The following is a 21,873-nucleotide window of genomic DNA, read 5'->3' on the forward strand; positions in this document are numbered from 1 at the left end:
ATATAACAAATGTAGAAGGCGAATGTGTGGGTACGGTCATCAAGTCTGACGCAACCAAAAGATGTTATGAATGTTTTCTTTGGTTTGTTTAATTGTGTTGTTTGTACTTGGAATGTTTTGAAGATTGGAATGATGAAGGTATTTTGTTCTGCTATCTAAACACTTTATCCTTAGTTACCCCTTTGAGCCTTATTTATTTTTCTTCCATACCCCTCTTTCGGAATTAGTAGCAAAGATCAGAAACGCAAGCGTGAAAGATGAGTAAAGGAAAAAGAGAAAAGAAAAAGAATGAAAAGAGAGAGATGGAAAAGAAGAAGAAAGAGAAAATAAAAAGAAAAAAAGAGAAAGAGAAGAATGAAAAGAAAAAAGAGAGAAGAAAAACAACAAAAAGAGAAAAGAAAAAAAAGAGAAAGAAAAGAAAGAGAAAAGAGAAAATCACAACAACAAAGTTATTTCTATGACATGAACTACGTTTGACCTGATTCCTTTTAAGGATACGTAGGCAGCCTCACGGTTCGGTCTCATCAAAATAAAAATCCAAAAGTCCCCAAGCAAGAAACTGGGGCAGAAGTTGTGGTTGTTGTAAGAAATCTTGTTCCGAAAGTTGTAATTTTGAATGCATAATGAGTTGTTTTGAGCTTTTTGATACCCTTTCTTTCTAACCCTATCCAAAAGCCCATATTACGGTCCAAAGAAAGACCTTCCGATCAGTCTTCGAGAAATGCCAAGTCAAGCAAGGAGAGGTAATATATATCGGGGGCAACACTCTGGTCCAAGTAGAAAAATGTTGAAAATGAGAGAGTCTTATTAGTGAAAATCCTCACGGGTACCGTAAGGCGACGAGAGCTGAGAGAAGTAAAAAATGAGAGAGTCTTATTGGTGAAAACCCTCGCGGGCACCATAAGACGACGGTAAGTTGAGAGAAAGAACAAAATGAGAGAGGCTTGATGGTGAAAACCCTTCTGGCACTACAAGTCGAATAAGGATTGTGAATCAGATTGGATAATCGGAGCATTGAAGCCCAGTTTCACGGTTTAGAGGTATAACATGAGTTGAACATCAGACTTGCTCAACAGAATAGACTATAGGTGCATGTCATGGTCATTAGAGTTGGTATCCACATCTGATATGTTTCTACTTTGTAGTTTTCTTGTTAGGAATCACCTCTTTCCTTTGTCCTTTACTCTGTTCCTTTTATCTTGTTTACTTCCTCTTCCTGAGTTTGTTTGGTCAAAACAAGGAGAAATGACTTCAAAGTCTGCCACCAGCTTTCCAATTGCACAAAACGGGATCTGGCCAGCACATCAGTTTCATAAGTCAGGAAAGAACAATAAGTGCATTGAGTTGGTAGCAATCAACATGCTTTGGGGTCCATGAGAAATACAAAGGTTTGGTATATTTCAATTCGCGAATAGTGCAACAGATAGAGGATGCTGGGTAAACGGGTCAAAGGTATTCTTTGTGATGAGGTCAACAAAGAAAGTGTTTAACCAGTGACAAGCGAGGTCTTCCAAGGAGAAATCAAAGTTATCGCGACAAGTGAGGGAACAATAGACTTCAAGGCCAAGGCCAGTGTTTTAAGTCAGGAAAGAACAGCATGCGCACTAAGTGAATGGAAATTAACGTGCTTTGGAATTCATGAGAAACACAAAGGTGCAGTACATGTCAACACAAGATCACGATGCAACAGATGGAGGATGTTAGGGAATGAATCAAAGGTATTTTCGGTGAAATACAAAGGTTGGTAAATGTAAGTTCATGAGCAATGCAACAGATAAAGGGAATTGGGTCTAAACGGAGAAAGGGTATTTTCTGTGATAAGGATGACAGAGAAAGTGGTTAGTCCATAAGAAAGCAAGGTCCTCGAGTGAAAATCAGTTATCATGGGAAGTGAAGGAGCAATCACCCTCAAAGTCAAGGCCACAAACCAACCACCACATTTTAAACTAACAAGATTTTTCTTTGATTGAAACAGGGGCAAGAAGTTTAGGTTGTTTCAGAGAAACCCTCCGTGGAGAAAGGTAGTCACCAAACAGGTTTGATTTTTTAATTTTCAGGACCCTCCTGGAAAATGGGACCTAGTTTAAAGTTCAGAAATAGCATAATCTAGCATAAATGTACCCCAAAAAATATAAGTCAGCTTAGAAGTTTGCATGTTCGAGATAGGATTCAATTAGGAGTTTCCAGGACCCTCCTGAATAATGGGACTTAGCTTTAAGATTTCGATTAGATAACAACATTTAGCGTAAACTCTGCTGTAGGGTAGGATAATTCAGCCATGAAAGTTGTCACCCTTAAGATAAAATTTGATCTTTGATTTTTAGGACCTTCCTGGATAATGGGGAGTAGTTTAAAGATCCTCTTAGATAACAAGATTTAGCAGAAGTCACACTTGTAGAAGATATAACTTAGATTTAAAATTGTTGTTTAGTTAAGAGTTGTCAGGACCCCCTGCATAATGGGGCCTAGCTTTCAAATTCTTAGTAACATTTGGTAATATGATTCAGTTTAACACTTACATTTATGCCCAGTTACCAAACTGGGGCAGAAATTTTTTCTTTGTTTTTGTCTATTTTGTTGAAATCAGGTACCCGCTTGGAGAACAGGGAGAAGCCATTTCAAATGCAGTAGTCAGGAGCCCGCCTGGAGAGCAGAGAATACTTTCAAGCGCAGCAGTCAGGAGCCCGCTTGGAGAACAAGGGAGTACAGTTTAAATTTTAGCTTTCAAATTCTTTGTTTTGTCTATGTTGAAGTCAGGAGCCCTCCTGGAGAGCAGGGAATACATTTCAAGTTGAAGTCAGGAGCCCGCCTGGAGAGCAGGGAATACTTTCAAGCGCATCAGTCAGGAGCCCGCCTGGAGAACAAAGGAGTATAATTTAAATTTTAGCTTTCAAATTTCTGTTTTGTCTATCTTGAAGTTAGGAGCCCGCCTGGAGAGCAGGGAGCACTTTCAAGTTGAAGTCAAGAGCCCGCCTGGAAAGCAGGGAATACTTTCAAGTTAGCAATCAGGAGCCCACCTGGAGAACAAGGGAGTACAATTCAAGTTTTAGCTTTCAAGTTCTTATTGATATTTTGTAATGTGATCCATTTTACACTTACATCTGTGCCCAGCCACCAAATTGGGGCAGAAAATTTTCTTTGTTTTGTCTATTTTGTTGAAGTCAGGAGCCTGCCTGGAGAGCAGAGAATACATTTCAAGTTAGTAGTCAGGAGCCCGCCTGGAGAGCAGGGAATACATTTCAAGTCAGCAGTCAGGATCCACCCTAGAGAGCAGGGAATACATTTCAAGTTCAACAGTCAGGAGAGAAGGGAATACATTCCAAGTTAGTAGTCAGGGGGCCCGCCTGGAGAATATGGTCAGTTTTTACTTTAGTCAAGCTTAGTTTATAGTTTTCCTAGTCTATTCTTTAGTTTACTTTCATCATTGCATCAATAGTACAAGTGGTTTACAATTTTGCTAACAACTCACAAATCTTCCTAGTGCAAACTGGGGCAGAAAAATTTCTTTGTTTTGTCTATTTTGTTGTAATCAGGCGCCCACCTGGAGAACAAGGGGAGACAACTCAAGTTTCTAGGGAAAACAGTTTCGAAGGAAGACAATTCAAGTTTCAGGGGAAAATGGTTCAAGGTGCAAGGGAAAACAGTGTCAAGTAACAAGAGAAGACGGCTCGAGCTCAACAGTCAGGCATCCACCGGAAGAAAAGGAAAAACATCTCAGATTGCAATTCAAGTCAGCAACCAAAGAATCTCACAGCAAGAATGCGAGTCAACAGTCCGAGGTGATCAACAGAAGCTAGTCACAATAAAGAAAAAGAGAAAGGCAACAAGTTAATCCAGATGCAGAAGTTGATGAAGGATGTGAGCTGCACAAGACATGGCCGAGGTCACAAGCACTACATGTCCGATCTTGGTCCGAAAATCTGAAGAAGAACGAGCTAGCACCTGCAACTAGCAAGCGTTAAGGTTCAAATCTAAAGTCTGCATGAAGAACCATTCAAGACTCAAGATCAAGCTTCAGAAGACTTATAGATAGGAATCTTGTAACTCGTAGTTGATAGGCTTAGCTAGTCTTTTTCATGTTTTGATTTTGATGTAATAACAGGGACCGCGGACCGGAACCTCGACGGAATGGCACCTCGATCGGCTCTCCACCTCGGTACTCCGTCGTCTCACTCATCTCTGAACTACACGTGGCCTGATTCCTTTATAGCCAAGGATATGTAGGCAGCCCAGATACCAGGGCTCGGTCACATTCCCTTTCTCTCTCAGTTTTAGTCTCTCCCAAATAAGGGTCGGGTCAAAAAACCTGTCTAGTCAGTCTTTGTCTGAAAACTCTATGCGTTTCCAGTCAAAGAGGGGCAGCTGTAGTCATGTGATTTTTGACCCTCCCCAAGATTTTTTATATATTAGCGTAAAATATTTAATTTAGGCATAATATTGATATTTCAAGTAATTTTGACTCTTTTACTTTAATTTTATTACAAGAAAATAAAAAATCACAAAATAGGTTCATTAATGTTTTGTAATCATTTTTAATCTAAAAAATCTTTAAAAAATATATGCAAAAATAGTGTCGTATTTTTATTTTAATATGATATTTGAAAATACCAAAAATAGATTTATTTTAATGGTTAGTTTATTTTAATAATTATTTGAATAGTAGGAATAATTAACAAATGGGCCCGTATTTTTAATTTCGTCCGCAGCAAAAGAATAGAGCCTGGGCTCGAGCAACCCATCTTTAGGCCTAGTTTTGGACCTAGCCCATAATTTCCAAGCCCATAGTCCCTAGGCCCATACCCCTTAACCTAAAAACCCTACAATCTACAATAATATAAAAGAAGGCTAAAGAAAATGCTGAAAAGGAGGAGGGGGAAAACGACAGAAAACAAAAAAAGCAAAAGCTGCGCACAGACCCCCAACCCCCTCGACTTCATCTTCTTCAAGCACCCCCCCACCCCTCGTCTAAATTGTTTTCAGAAAACAAGAACAAAAAGCAGTTTTCTTCTTCACAAAAGGCAGCGTCCAAACGTAGAAACAAACCCCGTCGTTCTCTCTTGGATGCAGCATCAGCCATGACTTTTTATTCAATCAAACACACGAGCCTTCCCCACCCCTGAGCTTCTTCGTCATCCCCTTAAGTTGCACGCAGCAGCAACCAGACCTAGCAGAACCCTTAACACAGAACGGAAGCCATCTGTAACCTAACGCCTCCCGCAAAACGACCAAACAACCGCTCACCTTCCTTCACCAATCCGTTCCATCACTGCTCCTTCAGTTTCGAAGTTTCAGAAAAATGGAGAAGAAAAGTATGTGAGTGAAGAATCGAGTTTCAGTGTCATTTTCTAATTTTGGGTTCGTAAATGGGGTCGAGCTGAGGATTAAGGCCATCGTTGTCTGTTCGAGGTTCGAATTTGCGGTTCATGATTTCGAATCGAGGTTAACTATCGTTTCCGGTTTGTTCATAGCTTGTCCGCGTGGCAGTTGTGAGATTTGAATATATCGGAACACATTTCAGGTTCCTCTTTCTCTTCTTCTCTGTTATTTGAGATGATATTGTCGTGTTTTGAATAAAAATATTTCGGGTTCCTACTGTTTGGATGTGTATGTTAATGGCCTCTATTCTGACATTGTTTGTGTTGATGCTTCGAGTTAGGTTATAGTTGGTTTTATATATTTTGGGCATTTCAAGGATTTGTTTTCTATTGTTGTGTTTATACAAATTTTGAACGGGTTCGTACTTTGGGAAGAGTTGTTGATATCCTGTGGGTGCATTGTCATTGCATATTGATACTTATTCTGGAAAGTTTCATAAAATGTGCTTGAATAGCATAATTGGTTTTTAGTGATCAATTTATATTCCCTCTATAATAATTTCTATAATCTTGGACTCCACAACTATCTCAAATTAGCTTTAGAAAAATAATTGTACATTCGTAGTTTGCTTTAGGCTCGATTTAGACTAGTATTGTGATTGTGTATACGTTCACATAACATAATTATGATTCTAAAACCAAGTTGGAGTATGCGTTCGCGCAACTTCGATCAAATCTTCTCGTAATAATAAAATGGGTTTTCATAGCTATTAATTTAATTTAATTTATATAGTTTGAGGTGTGCTATCTACAGTTTAATTATTCATGGCCTCATATTAATAACCTAGATATAAAAAATGACAAATGTGCTTACTTTGCTGTAGGCACGTTTAATATACTATAGTTGTTATGTACTCGTTCGCGTGACATAATTACGAATTTAAAAATAAAATCGGAGTATGCATTCGCGCAGCTTCGACTAAACTTTCTTAATACTAATAAAGCATTACTAATTGTGGACACGTTCACGTGACATGATTTTTAACGCACCAAATAAATGGATACATGTGCACGTGACCTGATTCAAGATAATTTATTAACTAAAAAGAGCAAATGCACATAGGGTCTAAAGTCAGTAATTAAACAATTTTAATAAGCCAAGTATGATCAAAGCGACTGTGCTAGAACCACGGAACTTGGGAATGCCTAACACCTTCTCCCGGGTTAATAGAATTCCTTACCCGAATTTCTGTGTTCGCAGACCGTAAATAGAGTCAACCTTCCTTGATTCGGGATTTTAACCGGTAACTTGGGACACCATATATTATCCCAAGTGGCGACTCTGATTTTTAATAAATAAACAATCCCGTTTCGATTGTCCTTTAATTGGAAAAACTCCTATATTTATACCCTTTCGGGGGTGTAAGATAAAAAGGAGGTGTGACAGGAATGGTCAAGCGGAGTCAACAAATAAAACTACACTCCAAAACTTGAAGAAGAGATTGACCGGTTCAAAGGGAAAGTGGAAAGAAATTTTGCCCGAGGTCTTGTGGGCATATTGAACGACTTCGAAGTCAAGCATCCGTGTAACGCCGTTCTCTTTAATCTACAGCGCGGAAGCTCTGATTCTGGTCAAAGTAGGAGAAACAAGCCTAAGGTTCCAGTACGCTACTGAGACGTCAAATGATGAGGCCATGGCTACAAGCTTCGAATTATCGGACAAAAAGCGAGAAGCTGCCCTGGTCTGGTTAGTGGCCCAGAAGTAGTGAATGGGGAGATATTACAACCGAAGGGCTAACCTTCGACATTTCCAAGTCAAGAACTTAGTATTAGGGAAAGTTATGGTGCACACCAAGAACCCAGATGACGGGAAACTAGGCCTGAACTAGGAAGGTCCGTACAGAGTTACCGGTATAATTGGGAAAGGCTCATATAAGCTCGTATCAGGGAATGGTGTACAACTACCGAACAACTGAAATGTGGCACACTTAAAACAGTACTACTGCTAAGGTAAACACATAATTTCCTTTGAAGTTTGTTATGCTTTGAACTAACCCATACAGGTATTCGGTCAAGGTTAAATCTGACAATTAGGTCTGAAATCACGTGTTGCACTCTTTTGCCCTTGGACCGATTTTTCCCGAAGTGGGTTTTACGGCAAGGTTTTTAACGAGGCAATAGTAAAACGTGCTTCCCTAGTTTTAAAGACCGGCCTGAGGCCGGGATTACTGATCACCCGTATTGGAACGATATTATTCGAGCCCTTATGAGCTTAATCTCGAATACTGGGGGAGCTGTTATTCCCTAAGTTAGGATTCTTAGAAGGCATTTTTTATTTGATGTTAAAAGCCAAGGCTTGAATATTAGAATTAATTGTAAAGGTCAAACGGTAAAACGAACCATACCCGTGAGCTCATTCTCGCCATGGCAGAAAGTTTTTGTGCCTTTGGTCATGTACTCTACATGCAAAGTAATTAAAGCAATTTGCCCTTTATATTTCATCACTTCACATTTGCACCTGCGATATTATCGTTAAGTTACTTAGAATAAATAATGGGTTCAAAACCCTAGAGCCAACGGGCCTCCCCTAGTCGGGGACTGCTGTCTGATATTAAAATCGGACAACTCGGGCTATCGAATCCTGGAGGCACCGAGCCTATTAGGCAGGGTCCGAACATGTAAGGCTATGACCAACTTAAAATGGCTCGGAGACGTCTGAGTCCATACGTAGAAATTAAGGTCCTTACATATGGTTAAAACCTATGAAAAAAATACTATCGGGCTATAAAAAGAGCCACCTTCGGCAAACATCATCGTGTCCGGTTAAAACATTTAAGTATTTTAAAGCAACTCGGAGTCGTTAATTAAACCAGGCCTCATTTGGTCTCTGAGGGAACAAACACTCTAAATTATGTCAAATTCTATGTTGAGGCATTAATGACATATTTAAAACAAATACTTGTAAGAGGATGCTGAAAAGTAAAAGAGACAGTATAGCTCAAGAAAATTTATATATATATCAAAAGTATTTACAGAGGCACGGTAAATCGGTTCCAAAATAAAAAAAATGTACAAAATTAAAATAAAAAACAAACTAAGGCATTTTCTCCTAGTCATCACCAGAGCCCGATTCACTGCTTGAACCCTTCGACTCGTATATATCTTTGGCCTCAACCTCGAGCCTTTTTATCTCTTTGATCTCCACCGATAGATCGAATCCCCGGACATGAATCTCCTCGAGGGTCTCCCTACGGGATAACCAATTTACATACTCGGCTTTTGTTATTATATGAGCCTCGGTCACCTCCACATTGTTCTTGTATTTGGCTAGCATATCTTGAACCCCGAAGGACTCGTTCGAAGCTGCCTCCAACTTGGACTGCAATGCGGTGTACTCTTGGCCGAGGGCATCTCATTCCGAGACGGCCGAGTCCAGTTGAGCTTGGAGATCATCATTCAGCCAAGACCACTTGTCGACTTTATCCTTTATCACCCTGAGCTAGTCCTTGGCTGATGCTAAATCTTCTTTGGTAGCCTCCTTTTCTGAGGTTAGGAGATCCATCTTGCTCCTCAACACCTCGATCGAGGCTTTAACCTCGTTCATTTCGGCATGGAGCTGGTCGATCAGGTCTATCTTCTCTTGGACATGCGAGGTTGTGGTGTTAGCAGCTATGCTTAGCCTTTCGTTATTAATCTCAAATGACCTTACCTTTTCAACCATACCGACATGCTCCCGTTTCACCGATGGATAGGTCCTTGAGGGCCTTATCTCTTTGATCGCTAAGTGCTTTGTACATGTCCTTCTGCCTGACCTGTTCCTTGAGCTCAAACTCGAGCTGGCTCACCTCTATCCGAGACCGATGGAAACTCTCGTGATGAAGCACTGAGGCCTGAGAAACAAAGATGATGAGATCATAAGAATATGCTAAGGTTAAATGAACCCTTTAAGGGATCTAAAGAAAGAAGAGCATACCCGGTTCAGGGCCTGTTGTGCCTCGTTAAAAAGGCTCGATGCATCCACCTCGTTCATCTTCTCCTGGTCCTCTTCATCACCAAGTAGCGAAGGTAGCTGGCAATGCTAACTGGTCCGAACATCACCTGGGTATCCGCCGAGATCGTAAACATGAACATTATTTTATGGTTGGGATCCACGCTCGGGGCAAGGAACTACTTCACTAGCTTTGGGCTCGAGCTCATCCCGCTTGACTCTGGTAGCACATCATTTTTCGGGATCTCCAAGTGACCAAACCTGGAGTAGTCCTCCAACGCACCGATGTCCACGCCTTCAAAGAACATGTTGAGGGCCTCGTCTATGGCCCGTGATGTCTCGGTTGGTTTTTCTTTGATGTCCTAAGCCTCGTCAATATAGACTCCATGTGAGATGATGACTAAAGGACGTCAATGCACCGACGGCTTCTCTTGGAGCGGGAGTAGCTTCTCGAGAGGCCGTAGCCACTGGCTTTACTTCCCAAAGAGGGTTCGACCTCCCGGTCACTTCCCTCTAGGGGTGGGCATCATTCGGTTATTATGAAAGTATGGTTCGATTTATCGGTTTTTGGTTTTGTAATATTAATAACCAAATCAAACCAAAGTATTTACGGTTTGGTGCGATTTTTTCAAAGTTCGGTTCAATTATTTCCGGTTTATTTTTTCAATTTTAAACGGTTGTAGGAGCATCAATAAACAAGGTTGGAATTTATTTGATGTTCGTCCTAGTAAAGTGTCATTTTGACTTTTGAGATAGAGTTCTCTTAGAGGAGGCAACAGAGAAAGACATCGACATTCTAACACAATTTTGGTATTGAGTAATTAACCCCCAAATTTATGAATTTTGTTTTATTTCCTTAGGCATGCACTTAATTCATTGGCTTGTCTAGTTAAGTCACAACCAGCAGACATGGTAGGGAAAGCAATGAGCTGCTAGTGACAATTACAGGCGATGTTAGTGTTAATGAGCTGCTAATTTTTCTTATTCCGAGTACTTCATCAGACAACCAAGAAAGTTTAGGGAAGCACAGACATCTACCACCACCAGCACCTAAGCCAGCTGATGAACAGGGTCAGATAATTGTCACTTCCTCTAATTGTATGGAAGTAACTATAGTGGACGAGAGGAACAAAAACTAATACCTCCCTCACTTCCATAAAATCTAGTTATGGAAGGGTAATAACTAATACCCAATTTTTTGGTTTTTCGGTTAAACCGAAAACCGAAATATCAAAACCGTAAACTGCACCAAAAAATTGAAAATTAATAATTTAAAAACCATGCACCGATCGAAAAACTGATTAAACTAAAACTGAAAAACCGAAATTCACGGTTCGGCTAGTTTTTTCTGTTTGGTCAGTATTATGCCCACCCCTACTTCCCTTTGATGATTCCCACTCTTCTGCATCACTGGCCGACCCATAGGCTACGGACTCCACGTCATCATCTTCAGGGTAGTCCTTGAGCCGATAAGGGGATTCGAGGTCCGGTACCCTGGCCTGGGTACTCTTATTGTTGCTATTTCAGACCCTGACTGCGAACCTCTTCTTCTTGGCCTCGATGTCTGTGTCAGAGGAATCAGAAGATCCCCTATTTATTCTCTTTTTTCCTCCTTCTTCATAGCGGCCTCGGCGACAAGCTGTCCCAAAATGGAGGGTTTAGTAGGTGAGGACGAAGCCTCATCCTCGTCCACTGCCCGAAGATCAGTGTTCTGGTTAAACATGTGGAAGGAAGAAAGGGACTAAGTAAATATAGCAGTTGAATAGAAAAGGAAACTCAATCAGGGGGAGAACACTCACCATGGGAACGAGCCTCTCACTTGGCCTTTGAGGTTTGCGCCATTCGCGCTCGAAGTATGATAACTGTTTGCAAATCCTTTCGACCCACTCTTTGAAGTGGGGAACTACGTCGGGGACTCAGGAGACCACTGCATGATGGTAGAACAAGGCGATGAGTAAGAAGAACAAAACCCAAAAAGTATTCTAAATACTCAATATGAGAGGAATTTACATGTTAGGTTCCACTTTTCAAGAAACTGCAGGAACTCAGGGAGAATGAGATCCTCGGTCTTCACCCGAACGAATCTCCCCTGCCAGCCTCGATCCCTTTCTTCATCAACGCTCGAGAATGGAGCTTTCTTTGACTGACAGACGAGCTTGATTAATCCACCTCGGAAGATTTGGGGACTGCAGAGGCGAAACAGATGCTCGATGGTAAACCGAGGATCCTTCATGTTATTGCCAAAGTGACGGAGGAGGATCACGATCCTCCAAAAGGAAGGGTGGATTTGCCCGAGGCAGACCTCATACCTTTTGCAAAAAGTCGAGGACTATTGTATCCACCAGGCCAAGCACGAAGGGCTATTTATAAATACTTAAATACACCTCCACATGTGTGGTGATATCCTCATCAGGGCCAGGAACGACCACTTACTTGCCCTCCCACTTGTAGTGCTCCAGAACCTTCGGGAGCGTGTCCTCGGTGATGAAGTATATGTACGTTCACACCTCTTCACCTTGATCCCCTTGCTTGGAAGCTTTTTCAACCTTAAAGTCGTTGTCTATAGAGCAGCCTACGAGGATTAAATTCTTTAGAAGAGGTTCCGGGGCCACTTTAGGTATGACCACCTCTACATCCGTAGCCGGGTTAGAAGTTGACGGGGCGGTCTGTTAGCGCACAAATTTCGAAGTTTTCGCAATTGAATTTTGGGAATATGAATGTATGAAGGCGGGTATACAGGTTTGAAGATGAGAATGAATATTTGATGGTCAAACTTGAATATTCAAGGACAAAGTATGAAGATTTGAAGATGGGAAGATGTGAAGAATAATTTATGAAGATTTGAAGGGAGCAAGTAAAAAGTTCGGGGATAACTTAAGAAGGTGTGAAATCGGAATGTAAAAAAGTAAAAAAAGAACTGACGATTTTATAAGGGGAGGTAATGAATGCGTGATGTTTCGCATTCGAGGACGTTCAACTAGTGGCTGACACGTGGCCGAAGTCATAACGACATGATTGATGGGACATTTCACTAACTCGTTGACCCGATTGCAACATACGGAGGAAGGAACCGGGGTCAATTAATCACTTCCCGTCGCTTTGATAAATCTGCTCTCCGAAAAGTAAGGGGACTATCTGTATACGGATAAAATCGGGGATAATGTTACCCCTGATTTCCCGGTAAATTAATAAAAGGGAAGCATGATCTGACGCAACCTCGAGTAAAGCCAAAGAGTTCCTCATTTGGGAGCCCGAGGAAGACGAACAGTGCATCCGATATCAGATATGGCTGAACAACGGGTCCTGGAAGTAGGGGTGTTCGTCGGTCGGTACGGTGTGGTATTTAGATATTTCGGTTTAGTATTTTCAATATTCGGTTTCTTAGAATGCTATACCAATACCGTACCTAATTAAATTCGGTATGATTCGGTTTCAGTTTATTCAGTTCGGTAATTTTGGATTATCCGATTTGAATACTAGCTAGTGCATAGCATCATAGAATGTAATATTCTTAATTAAAGTACTCAAAAGTACAAAACTAAAAACTTTTGTTGACAAAACTTTTGTCCAAACCAGTAAATATCAACCAAGAGAGAGAAAACTGTATTTAAAGCAATAAATCTGATCATCAGAAATGACTTGTTACTTGCTTAGAGTTACTTGATGAACTTAGAGCATAAAGGGAAGCAAAATTTTATTTTTTATATTTATGTTATAATTAATAATATGTGTATTGTGCAATATAATATATATTTCGGTACGGTATCAGTATTTTGGTATTTAATTTTAAAATACCAAATACCATACCTAATACTAATTTTTTTTTTAAAAATTAAACCAAATACCATACCGAAATACCAAAATATCGAATATCAAATACCAAAATTTTCGATTTCGGTACGGTAATTCGGTATTTACTAAATTATGCACAACTCTACCCGGAAGAATGAAGGTTCGAGGCTAAGAAAAAAGAGAAACGGTTAAGCACGATAAACAAGGAGCCATAATATTCGCCCTCAATCGGATATTACAGTGCAAATCCCGCCCAATATCAACTGTAGATCGACTTTACCGAAAAGAGAAGATTTTTACCTTATTTTGACTTGTACTAGGATTAAAACTCCCCTACTATATAAAGGGAAAAACTTTTTCATTTTAAATCATTGTTGGCATGCATATCAAAACAATAAAAGTTCATTTTCATTCTTTAGCTACTGTTCATTGTGTTCTTCAGTTGCTTAATTATTCGGTTACAACCGAGCCAATCTCGAGGGCTCGATCGAGGTCAATTTTCATTGTTCTTCTAAAAGGCCAACATTGATTGTTCATCACATTTAATTTGGTTATTTTACTTCCCTTTACTTTAATTAATTTTTGTTCATAGATCATTCATATTAAATTAAATCACGTATTCTTTAAATGCGTACAAATTTAATCGTTACTTAGTTTACAGGTAAACATTAGTATTAAATGGTTGCACTAGTGAAAAGTAGATGTATTTTTTCTGGAAAAAGCAAATACGTAGTTAGCTTTTCAAGCGCTTGACAAATCAGATAGAAATAATTTAGTTATAGGTTATTACGTTCACCTTAGGTCCAATGTTTGGAACGAATATTTTACTTTTGTCAGAAAGTTTTATGTCAATATAAGTTGCAGAGAACCTCAAGAGCTAGATAAACTAATTTTATTTTATTGTTATTATTTTTAATATTGTACTGAGACGTGGATGCGACATTCACATATCCGACCCTAGATTGCTTGGATTGAGACATAATTGTTATTATTTTACTAATTAGATAGAGTTTTTCTGGTTTGGTTAATAAAATAAAGCAAGTTTGCTTATACTTAATTGATTCTATTTTTGCTCCTAAGATTGTAACTGCCTCTGAACGACATGAGAACTTCTTACAAACAATGTAAATGATTTCTCATGTGATGACCCAAAAAGTCATCTTATATTTTAGAACTCGATTATGCGTTTTTAAGTTTTAAAAATCTCATTTTACCCTTCTCGATTTGCGTGCACAGTCCGGGCGTATTTCCGAAAAGCTTTTATGTTGAAAGTTGATAAAAATAATTTTTTTTGCCTTAAAAGTTGATTTTAGTTGACTTCGGTCAAGGTTTTGAGTAAACAAATACGAACCCGTGTTATGACGGGCCTGGTGGGTCCGTAATGAAATATGGGACCTGGGCATATGCTCGGAATCGAATTCCAAGGTCCCTAACTCGAATTATGAATTTTTGTTGAAAATTAAAAATCTAATGGTTTTAAAGAATTGATTGATGTTCTTAGAAAGTGGATCTAAGTAGTCTTGATAGTCCTCTAAACAATTCAAAAATCATTAAAACTTTATTTTCTTTTAAACCCTTCAAGGCTCCGGGCCCGGATGACATCCATCCTTTTTTTATCAGAAGTATTGGCATATCATTGGTAACTCTGTTATAAGCTTCTGTCATAAGGTCTTTGAATCTTGATCTCTACCAAATGGTATCAATGATACATTTATTTGTCCGATTCCTAAATTTCCTAATGCAAATAATCTCAAAAATTGTTGACCTATTGGTCTTTGCTATACATCCTACAAGATAATCAAAAAATCATTGCTAATAGGATAAAACCTTTTCTTCCTTACCTTATTAGTCCAATGCAATCTAGCTTTATCAAGAATAGAAAAGCCTGCGATAATGCCATTATCATCCAAGAAATTATGAATAATCTCCGTAGAACAAGAAAATCCAACTTTGATATGATCATCAAATTGGATTTGGAAAAGGCCTTTGACCGATTTGAATGGCCTTTTGTCCATAAGACCCTTAAGTATTTCCATTTTCCTCCTAAATTATCTCGTCTAATCATGCATTGCATTTGTACTAGCTCTATGGGTATCATAGTAAACGGTGCTAGAACAAGTTTTTTCCAACCTAGCCAAGGAATTCGTCAGAGTGATCCCATATCCCCATATATATTGATCCTTTACCTTGAACTACTATCTAGACTAATAAACCACCAAGTAGACACTTTACAATGAGACCCAATCTATTTTAAACATAAAGACCCCCCTTTTCCCATATCTTCTTTGCTGATGATATTAATCTAATGGGGAAAGCTAATAAAAAGACTAGCCATTGCATTAAATCATGCATGGATTTTGTTTGTGATGAATCTGGACTAGCCATTAATAAATCCAAATCAAGGATTGTCCTTCCTAATTATTTCCCCCAGGATTTGAAAATATTCCTAACCAACCTCTTTGGTATTAAATCCACCAATGAATTTGGTAAGTACCTTGGCTTTCCAATCCTTAATCACTCCCCTACCACTAAAGACTTCCAATTTATCATAGATAAGATGCAATCTAAGCTGTTCCACTGGAAATGCTCGTTCCTAAATATGGCGGGAAGAACTACTCTAGCTTCAAGTACTTTATGTGCGATTCCTACTCATTCTGTGCAATACACTCTTCTCCCCCCTAAAGTCTTAAAGAAGATAGATAAAATACAAAGGGACTTTATATGGGGTTCCACAAGCACCACTATAAAACTACACCTAATTAGTTGGCAAAATGTTACAAAGGATAAAACTGAGGGGGGTTTGGGTATTCGTCCAGCCAAAGCTAAAAATCTAGTCCTACTCTCAAGTCTTGCTTGGAGACTTTTAAAGAACATTACCTCTCCCTGGGGTCAAATTATCATAGCCAAATATGCCACAAGGAAAACACACAGTAACACCTCTTTCATCTGGAAAGCTATTTTGCAAGGATGGAAAGTGTGCAACAAAGGCATTCTTTGGAATCCTTGTATTAACTCCAGAATTAACATTTGGCATGCCAATTGGATTTATATCTCACAACCCCTTAGAAGCGTAATAGAAAGGCCTCTAAATAAGAGTGACCAAACCCTTTCAATTAAAAGCCTCATTCATAACAAAGAATGGAATAATAGTATTATCTCCCTTGATCTGCCCGATAATAGTCTTAACAATCTACACATTACACCCATCACTAGCAAAGGTTCCAATGTTGACAAAATAAGCTGGCATCTCAACACATCAGGTATATTTTCCATCAAATCTTGCTATAAACTCCTCTCTGAAAACAATACTACCTCCAAGTCATTTGAGTGGATTTGGAATCTTCATTGCCCTAATAAATTAAAGATTTTTCTATGGAAATGCCTGCACAACCATATTCCTTGTCGAGCCTATCTAGCCAAAATAAGTATCAATATTGATGCTACTTGTCCAATTTGCAAATCCGTAGTAGAGGACATTCAACACATTTTTACTAAATGCCCTATTTCTAATCATCTTTGAAAAAATATGGGTTTTCTATTCCTCTACCCTATTTCTAGCCATTTGAGGCTTGTTATATTGAGCGATATTTTTATTAAAAACTGTAACCTTCATATACAGTGGACTACTCTATTCCCCTTCTCCATATGGAAATTATGGAAAAACAGAAACCATAATAATATTAACAATCTAGAAAATTATTTAGAATTAAGGAATGTTATCCATGCATCATGGGAATTCACCTTCTTCACTGAAAGAAATCCCTTTGTAGAAAAAACTATCAATGTTGAGATCAGTTGGAACAAACCTACTAATGGTATGATCAAGTTAAACTGTGATGGTGATTTCTCCAGTAACAATAGAATATCAGGTCTAGGTGGAGTATTTCGAAATAACAAAGAAGATTGGCTTGTGGGTTACCATAAATCAAGCCAAGCAATTTCTCCGATCCATGCAGAGCTGTTGGCCTTGCTAGAAGGATTGAAAATTGCAAAGAAAATGAACTTCCTCAATATGGAAATTGAAACTGATTGTACGGATGTTTTCAAACTTATTTATGAGGATAGCACTAACTACTCTAATATTGTTTCTGAATGCAGATGGTTAATGCACCAATTGAAGATCCCACAACTAAAGCATAATTTCAGGGAAGGCAATATGGTGGCTCATCTACAAGCCAAGCAAGCTGCCTAAAGCCCACCATCATCTAAGTGTTTTTACCATGCCTGTCCACCTTTTTTTGTAGAACAAGAAGTGATCAAGAACAAGCATGAAGTTTGTAATAGTGTTAGGAGTATTTCCAAAAATATTTGTAACTATTTGCCAACTATGGGTAACAGTAGTGCCCTAAAAACATCTACTGTGCCTATGTAATTCCTATTATTATATATATAAAATATCCAAGTGTTGTGTTAAAAAAAAGGAATTGATTGATATTTGAACTTGTTGATACCGAGTTCGTATGTTGTTTTCGGAGCCCAGTACAGGTCAAATATAATATTTATAACTTATCTATGAAACTTGGTGAGAAATGGAATTGGTTTGACGTGATTCGGACGTCCGGTTGTGAAGTTAGAAGTTTTAAATCTTTCTTGAAAATTTCATTCGATTTGGTGTTAAATTCATAGTTCTAGGTATTGTTTGGCAATTTGATCGTGCGAGCAAGTTTGTATGATGTTTTAAGACTTGTGTGCATATTTGGTTTGGAACCCCGAGGGCTCACGTGAGTTTCGGATAGGTTATGAGATGTTTTAGACTTAGAAAAATTTGGTTTTCTGCAGTTTCAGGTGCCTTCTGGTTTCCTTCTTTGCATTCGCGAAGGCACTCTCGCGAACGCGAAGTAGAAACTAGGATGGCTGCATTTTTCTTCTTCGCGAACGCGAAGGCTAGGTCGTGAACACGGAGCGATGGCAGCCTTACCCTTCGCGAACACGACTAGCTCAACGCGAACATGAAGCATTTGAGACCTGGGGGAGGGGTCAGTCATTCCTTCATCGCGAACGCGAGCAAGGGCTTGCGAACGCAAAGTCCATGGGGGAGTAGCCTTCGCGAACGCGGCGTGGGACTCACGATCGCGTAAGCTTGGCAAGCTCTACTCTTCATGAATGCAATAGTATCCTCGCGAACGCGGTGAACACTGTCGCCCAGCTATTAAATAGTCCCATTACAGGACTTAAGTCATTCTTTCAAATTTCAAAAGCTAGACGGCCTAGAGGCCATTCTCCCAAGCTACTTTCTTCCCCAAAGTATTGGTAAGTGTTTCTAAACCACTTTCTCTCGATTACCCATCACATTTCATGAATTTTCAACCTAAAATCTAGAGTGTTCATGGTAGAATTGTGGGTTTTGGATAGAAACTAGGGATTTGGAAAATTGGGGATCTAGACCTCGAATTGATGTCAGATTCCAAAACAAATTACATATCCGAGCTCGGGGGTTAATGGGTAAATAGATTTTGGTCCGAACCTCGGGTTTTGACCAAGCGGGCCCGGGGTTGATTTTTGACTTTTTGGGGAAAAGTTTGGAAAATCTAAATTTATGCATTGTAGTTGATTCCTTTAGCAATAATAGATGTTATTGAGTTAATTGTGACTAGATACGAGTGGTTTGGATGTGGATACTAGAGGAAAAATGGTAATTGAGCATTGAGTTGCCCGTGGAGCGAGGTAAGTGTCGTGTCTAACTTTGACTCGAGGGATTAGGAACCCTTGACTTATTTGCTATATAAAATCCATGTGAGCGGCGTATATGCTAGGTTACGAGTACTTATGCTCCGCCAATTTATCTGTTTTTGCCTGTTTCTTTCCCATTCTTCTCATATTGTCTCTTTCCCTGTCATAAGTGCTACATGATTTACTTGTATTTCCATGCTTAATTGCTACATGATAGACATTGCTCCTCTTTGTTGAAGTTATTAGTTTCGTAGCTTCGTTGTCTCCTATTATTTTCTTAGGCTGGTTATCGGTACTTTCATGATATATTCTGGATTGGTTTCGCTGAGTAGTATTACTTGTGTTAAGTTTCGTAGTGTACAAGCTTCCTAATTGTTTAATTGGAAGTTAAGCCTTGTGAAGGGTTATGTGTTTTGAATTGTGAAATTGCTGTACGTACTGAATAACTGATACTGATATGGTGGGATCGGGTTGCGCGCCGCAACAGGTGTAGTAAGGATGAATTGAGGTGTAATAATGGTGAATTATGGTGTAATAAGGATGAAATGTGAATGTGATTATTGTGATATGGTGGGATTAGGTTGCATGCCGCAAAACTTAAATTTATATTCTGTTGTTATGTTAATAAGAGGAAATAAGGGAGGAATATGAGATGTACGATGGGATCGGGTTGCACGCCGGAACAACCTATACGTTTATATCTTTCCTAGACTGTGTTAGCTGTACAGTAGTCTTAAATTGCACTTAAGGATTGGTAGTGGTTGAACACTGATGATATGCTTCGAGAACTGTATTCACTTCTTGCAAGTTACTACTCTATTTTATCTTGTCTTTCTTTTTGCTTTTATTATACACTGTATGCAGGTTATATTATGATTGCCCCACAGTAGCCTCGTCACTCATTCGTCGAGGTTAGGCTCGACATTTACCAGTACATGGGGCCGGTTGTATTGATACTGCACTCTACACTTCCTGTGCAGATTTTGGAGCTGGTTCGGGCTAATCGAGAGGTTGGCTATAGGATTTATCAGCTAGGAGACCCAAGGTAGACCTGTCGGTGTCTGCAGGCCCTGACGTCCCCTTCTATACCTCATACTTTACTGTTTTCTTTATTTCGCAAATAGTTGTATTTTTTCGTACAAATACTTATAGTAAAATCTTAGAATGTTCGTGGATTGTGACTCCAGATTTTGGGTAGTAATAGTATATAATCAAAGTTGATATTTATTTACTTCCGCATTTATTTCGACTTGTTTTAGCTTGATTATTGTTAATCACTGAAACATAAAGGAATTGGCTAATAAATCTCTAACGTTGGCTTGCCTAGCAAGTGTGATGTTAGACACCATCACGGTCCCCATGGTGGTAATTCCGGGCCGTGACAAGTTGGTATCAGAGCACTAGGTTGCCTAGGTCTCATGATTCATGAACAGGCTTAGTGGAGTCTAGAGGATCGGTACAGAGACGTCTGTATTTATCTTCCAAAGGCTATAGAGTTTAGAAACAATGTCACTTCTATTCTTCTCTGTCGTGCAATTTTTGTTCCCTCAATACTAATCAAACTCTTCTACTCTTGTTCTTTCGTAGATGAAGAGAACACATACCACATCTTCAGCTGAGCAGCAGCCAGAGCCCCCAGTGTCATCTCCTACAAGGCAAGGAGGTCGAGGCTAAGGCAGGGGCAGGGCTCAGCCCAGAACTCGAGTAGCAGCACTAGCGGCGGAGCCTCAGGTAGAGTTTCATGAGGAGGCTCCAGCGTAGACCATTCCAGCAGGACCATCTCAGTTCCTAGAGGGGTTCATCGCCACCCCGGTACTTCAGGATGCTTTGGTCTGTCTAGTGGGCCTCATGGACAGTATAGAACAGGCCGACACATTTCCTGTAGCACCAGTCGTCTCTCAGGCTAGGGGAGGAGCAAAGACTCCCGCTACTCACACTCTGGAGCAGATGGCTCCCCAGTTTCAGACTCCAGTAGCTCAGCCCGTTGGGGTAATTTAGCCGGGTGTTGCGGCATAGACCGGTTATGGATTGGCTATATTATCTGAGGCCTTGTAGATATTGGATAGAATTACCAAACTTTTCCCAGTTCACTTCAGCGGTGCATCTTCACAGGATCCTCAGGACTATCTGGACAACTCTCATGAGGTGCTACAAAACATGGGGATAGTGGAGACCAATTGGGTCGACTTTGCTGCATTTCATTTGTCGGGTTCCGCTAAGAAATGGTGGAGGGATTATATGTTGGCCAGACCAGCTAGGTTGCTGGCTCTTACTTGGGACCAGTTGTAACCCGACCGGTCGTTTCAAGAGGTATAGCCCCATTTCTCCATTTCCTACTTCTTTTGTGTTCTTCAGCTATATATGATATACCGGGTTAGTTCATTTGGGTCTAGAGTGGTTTCGGAGGGAATTGAGACACTTAGTCTCTTATTTGAAAGCTTAAGTTGAAAAAGTTGACTGGATGTTGACTAATGTGTAAATGACCTCGAATTTGAATTTTGATGGTTCTGTTAGCTCCGTTAGGTGATTTTGGACTTGGGAGCGCATCCAGAATGTGATTTGGAGGTCTGTGGTAAAATAAGGCTTTAATTGGCGAAAGTTAGAATTTTGGCGATTTTGGCCGGTAGTGAAAATTTTGACATCGGGATTGGATTAGATTTTCAGAAATTGGAGTAGGTTCGTGGTGTCATTTCTGACTTGTGTGAAAAATTTGAGATCATTCGAATGTGGTTTGCTTGGTTTCATCGTCATTTGTGGAATTCAGAAGTTTAGAAGTTCTTAGGCTTGAATCCAGGGGTAATTTGGTGTTTTGATGTTGTTTTGAGTGAGCTAGTTGGGGACCCCATGTCCTTGTTGCACACGTTCCCGAGGTGGTGGTCGCGTTCGTGAAGGTCTGAGCTAGCAAAGCATCGCATTCACGAGGCATGTGTCATGTCCGCAAAGAATAAAGTGAAGAGGCAGTCAAGTTTTTCTACGCGAACGCGAGAGGACGATCGCGTTCGTGAAGAAGGAAATCTGGGCAGACAGTGTTAAATTCAGAATCAACGGTTTGAGCTCATTTTTCATATTTTGAGCTAAAGATCACGGATTTGGGCGATTCTTGAAGGG

At 39.8% G+C, this 21,873-nt stretch overlaps 1 protein-coding gene across 1 annotated transcript; it reads left to right on the forward strand.

Annotated features, from left to right (window-relative positions):
• The first annotated feature begins 1,765 nt into the window (after positions 1-1,765).
• LOC138877739 (uncharacterized) lies at positions 1,766-17,287 on the forward strand. Its single transcript, XM_070157371.1, has 4 exons — positions 1,766-1,838; positions 1,976-2,021; positions 2,588-2,675; positions 16,715-17,287. The coding sequence occupies exons 1-4, from the start codon at positions 1,766-1,768 to the stop codon at positions 17,285-17,287; spliced, it is 780 nt and encodes a 259-aa protein (XP_070013472.1).
• The last annotated feature ends 4,586 nt before the right edge of the window (positions 17,288-21,873 follow it).

The sequence above is a fragment of the Nicotiana sylvestris genome, chromosome 9 (assembly GCF_000393655.2).
Source record: "Nicotiana sylvestris chromosome 9, ASM39365v2, whole genome shotgun sequence".
Taxonomy (NCBI): domain Eukaryota; kingdom Viridiplantae; phylum Streptophyta; class Magnoliopsida; order Solanales; family Solanaceae; genus Nicotiana; species Nicotiana sylvestris.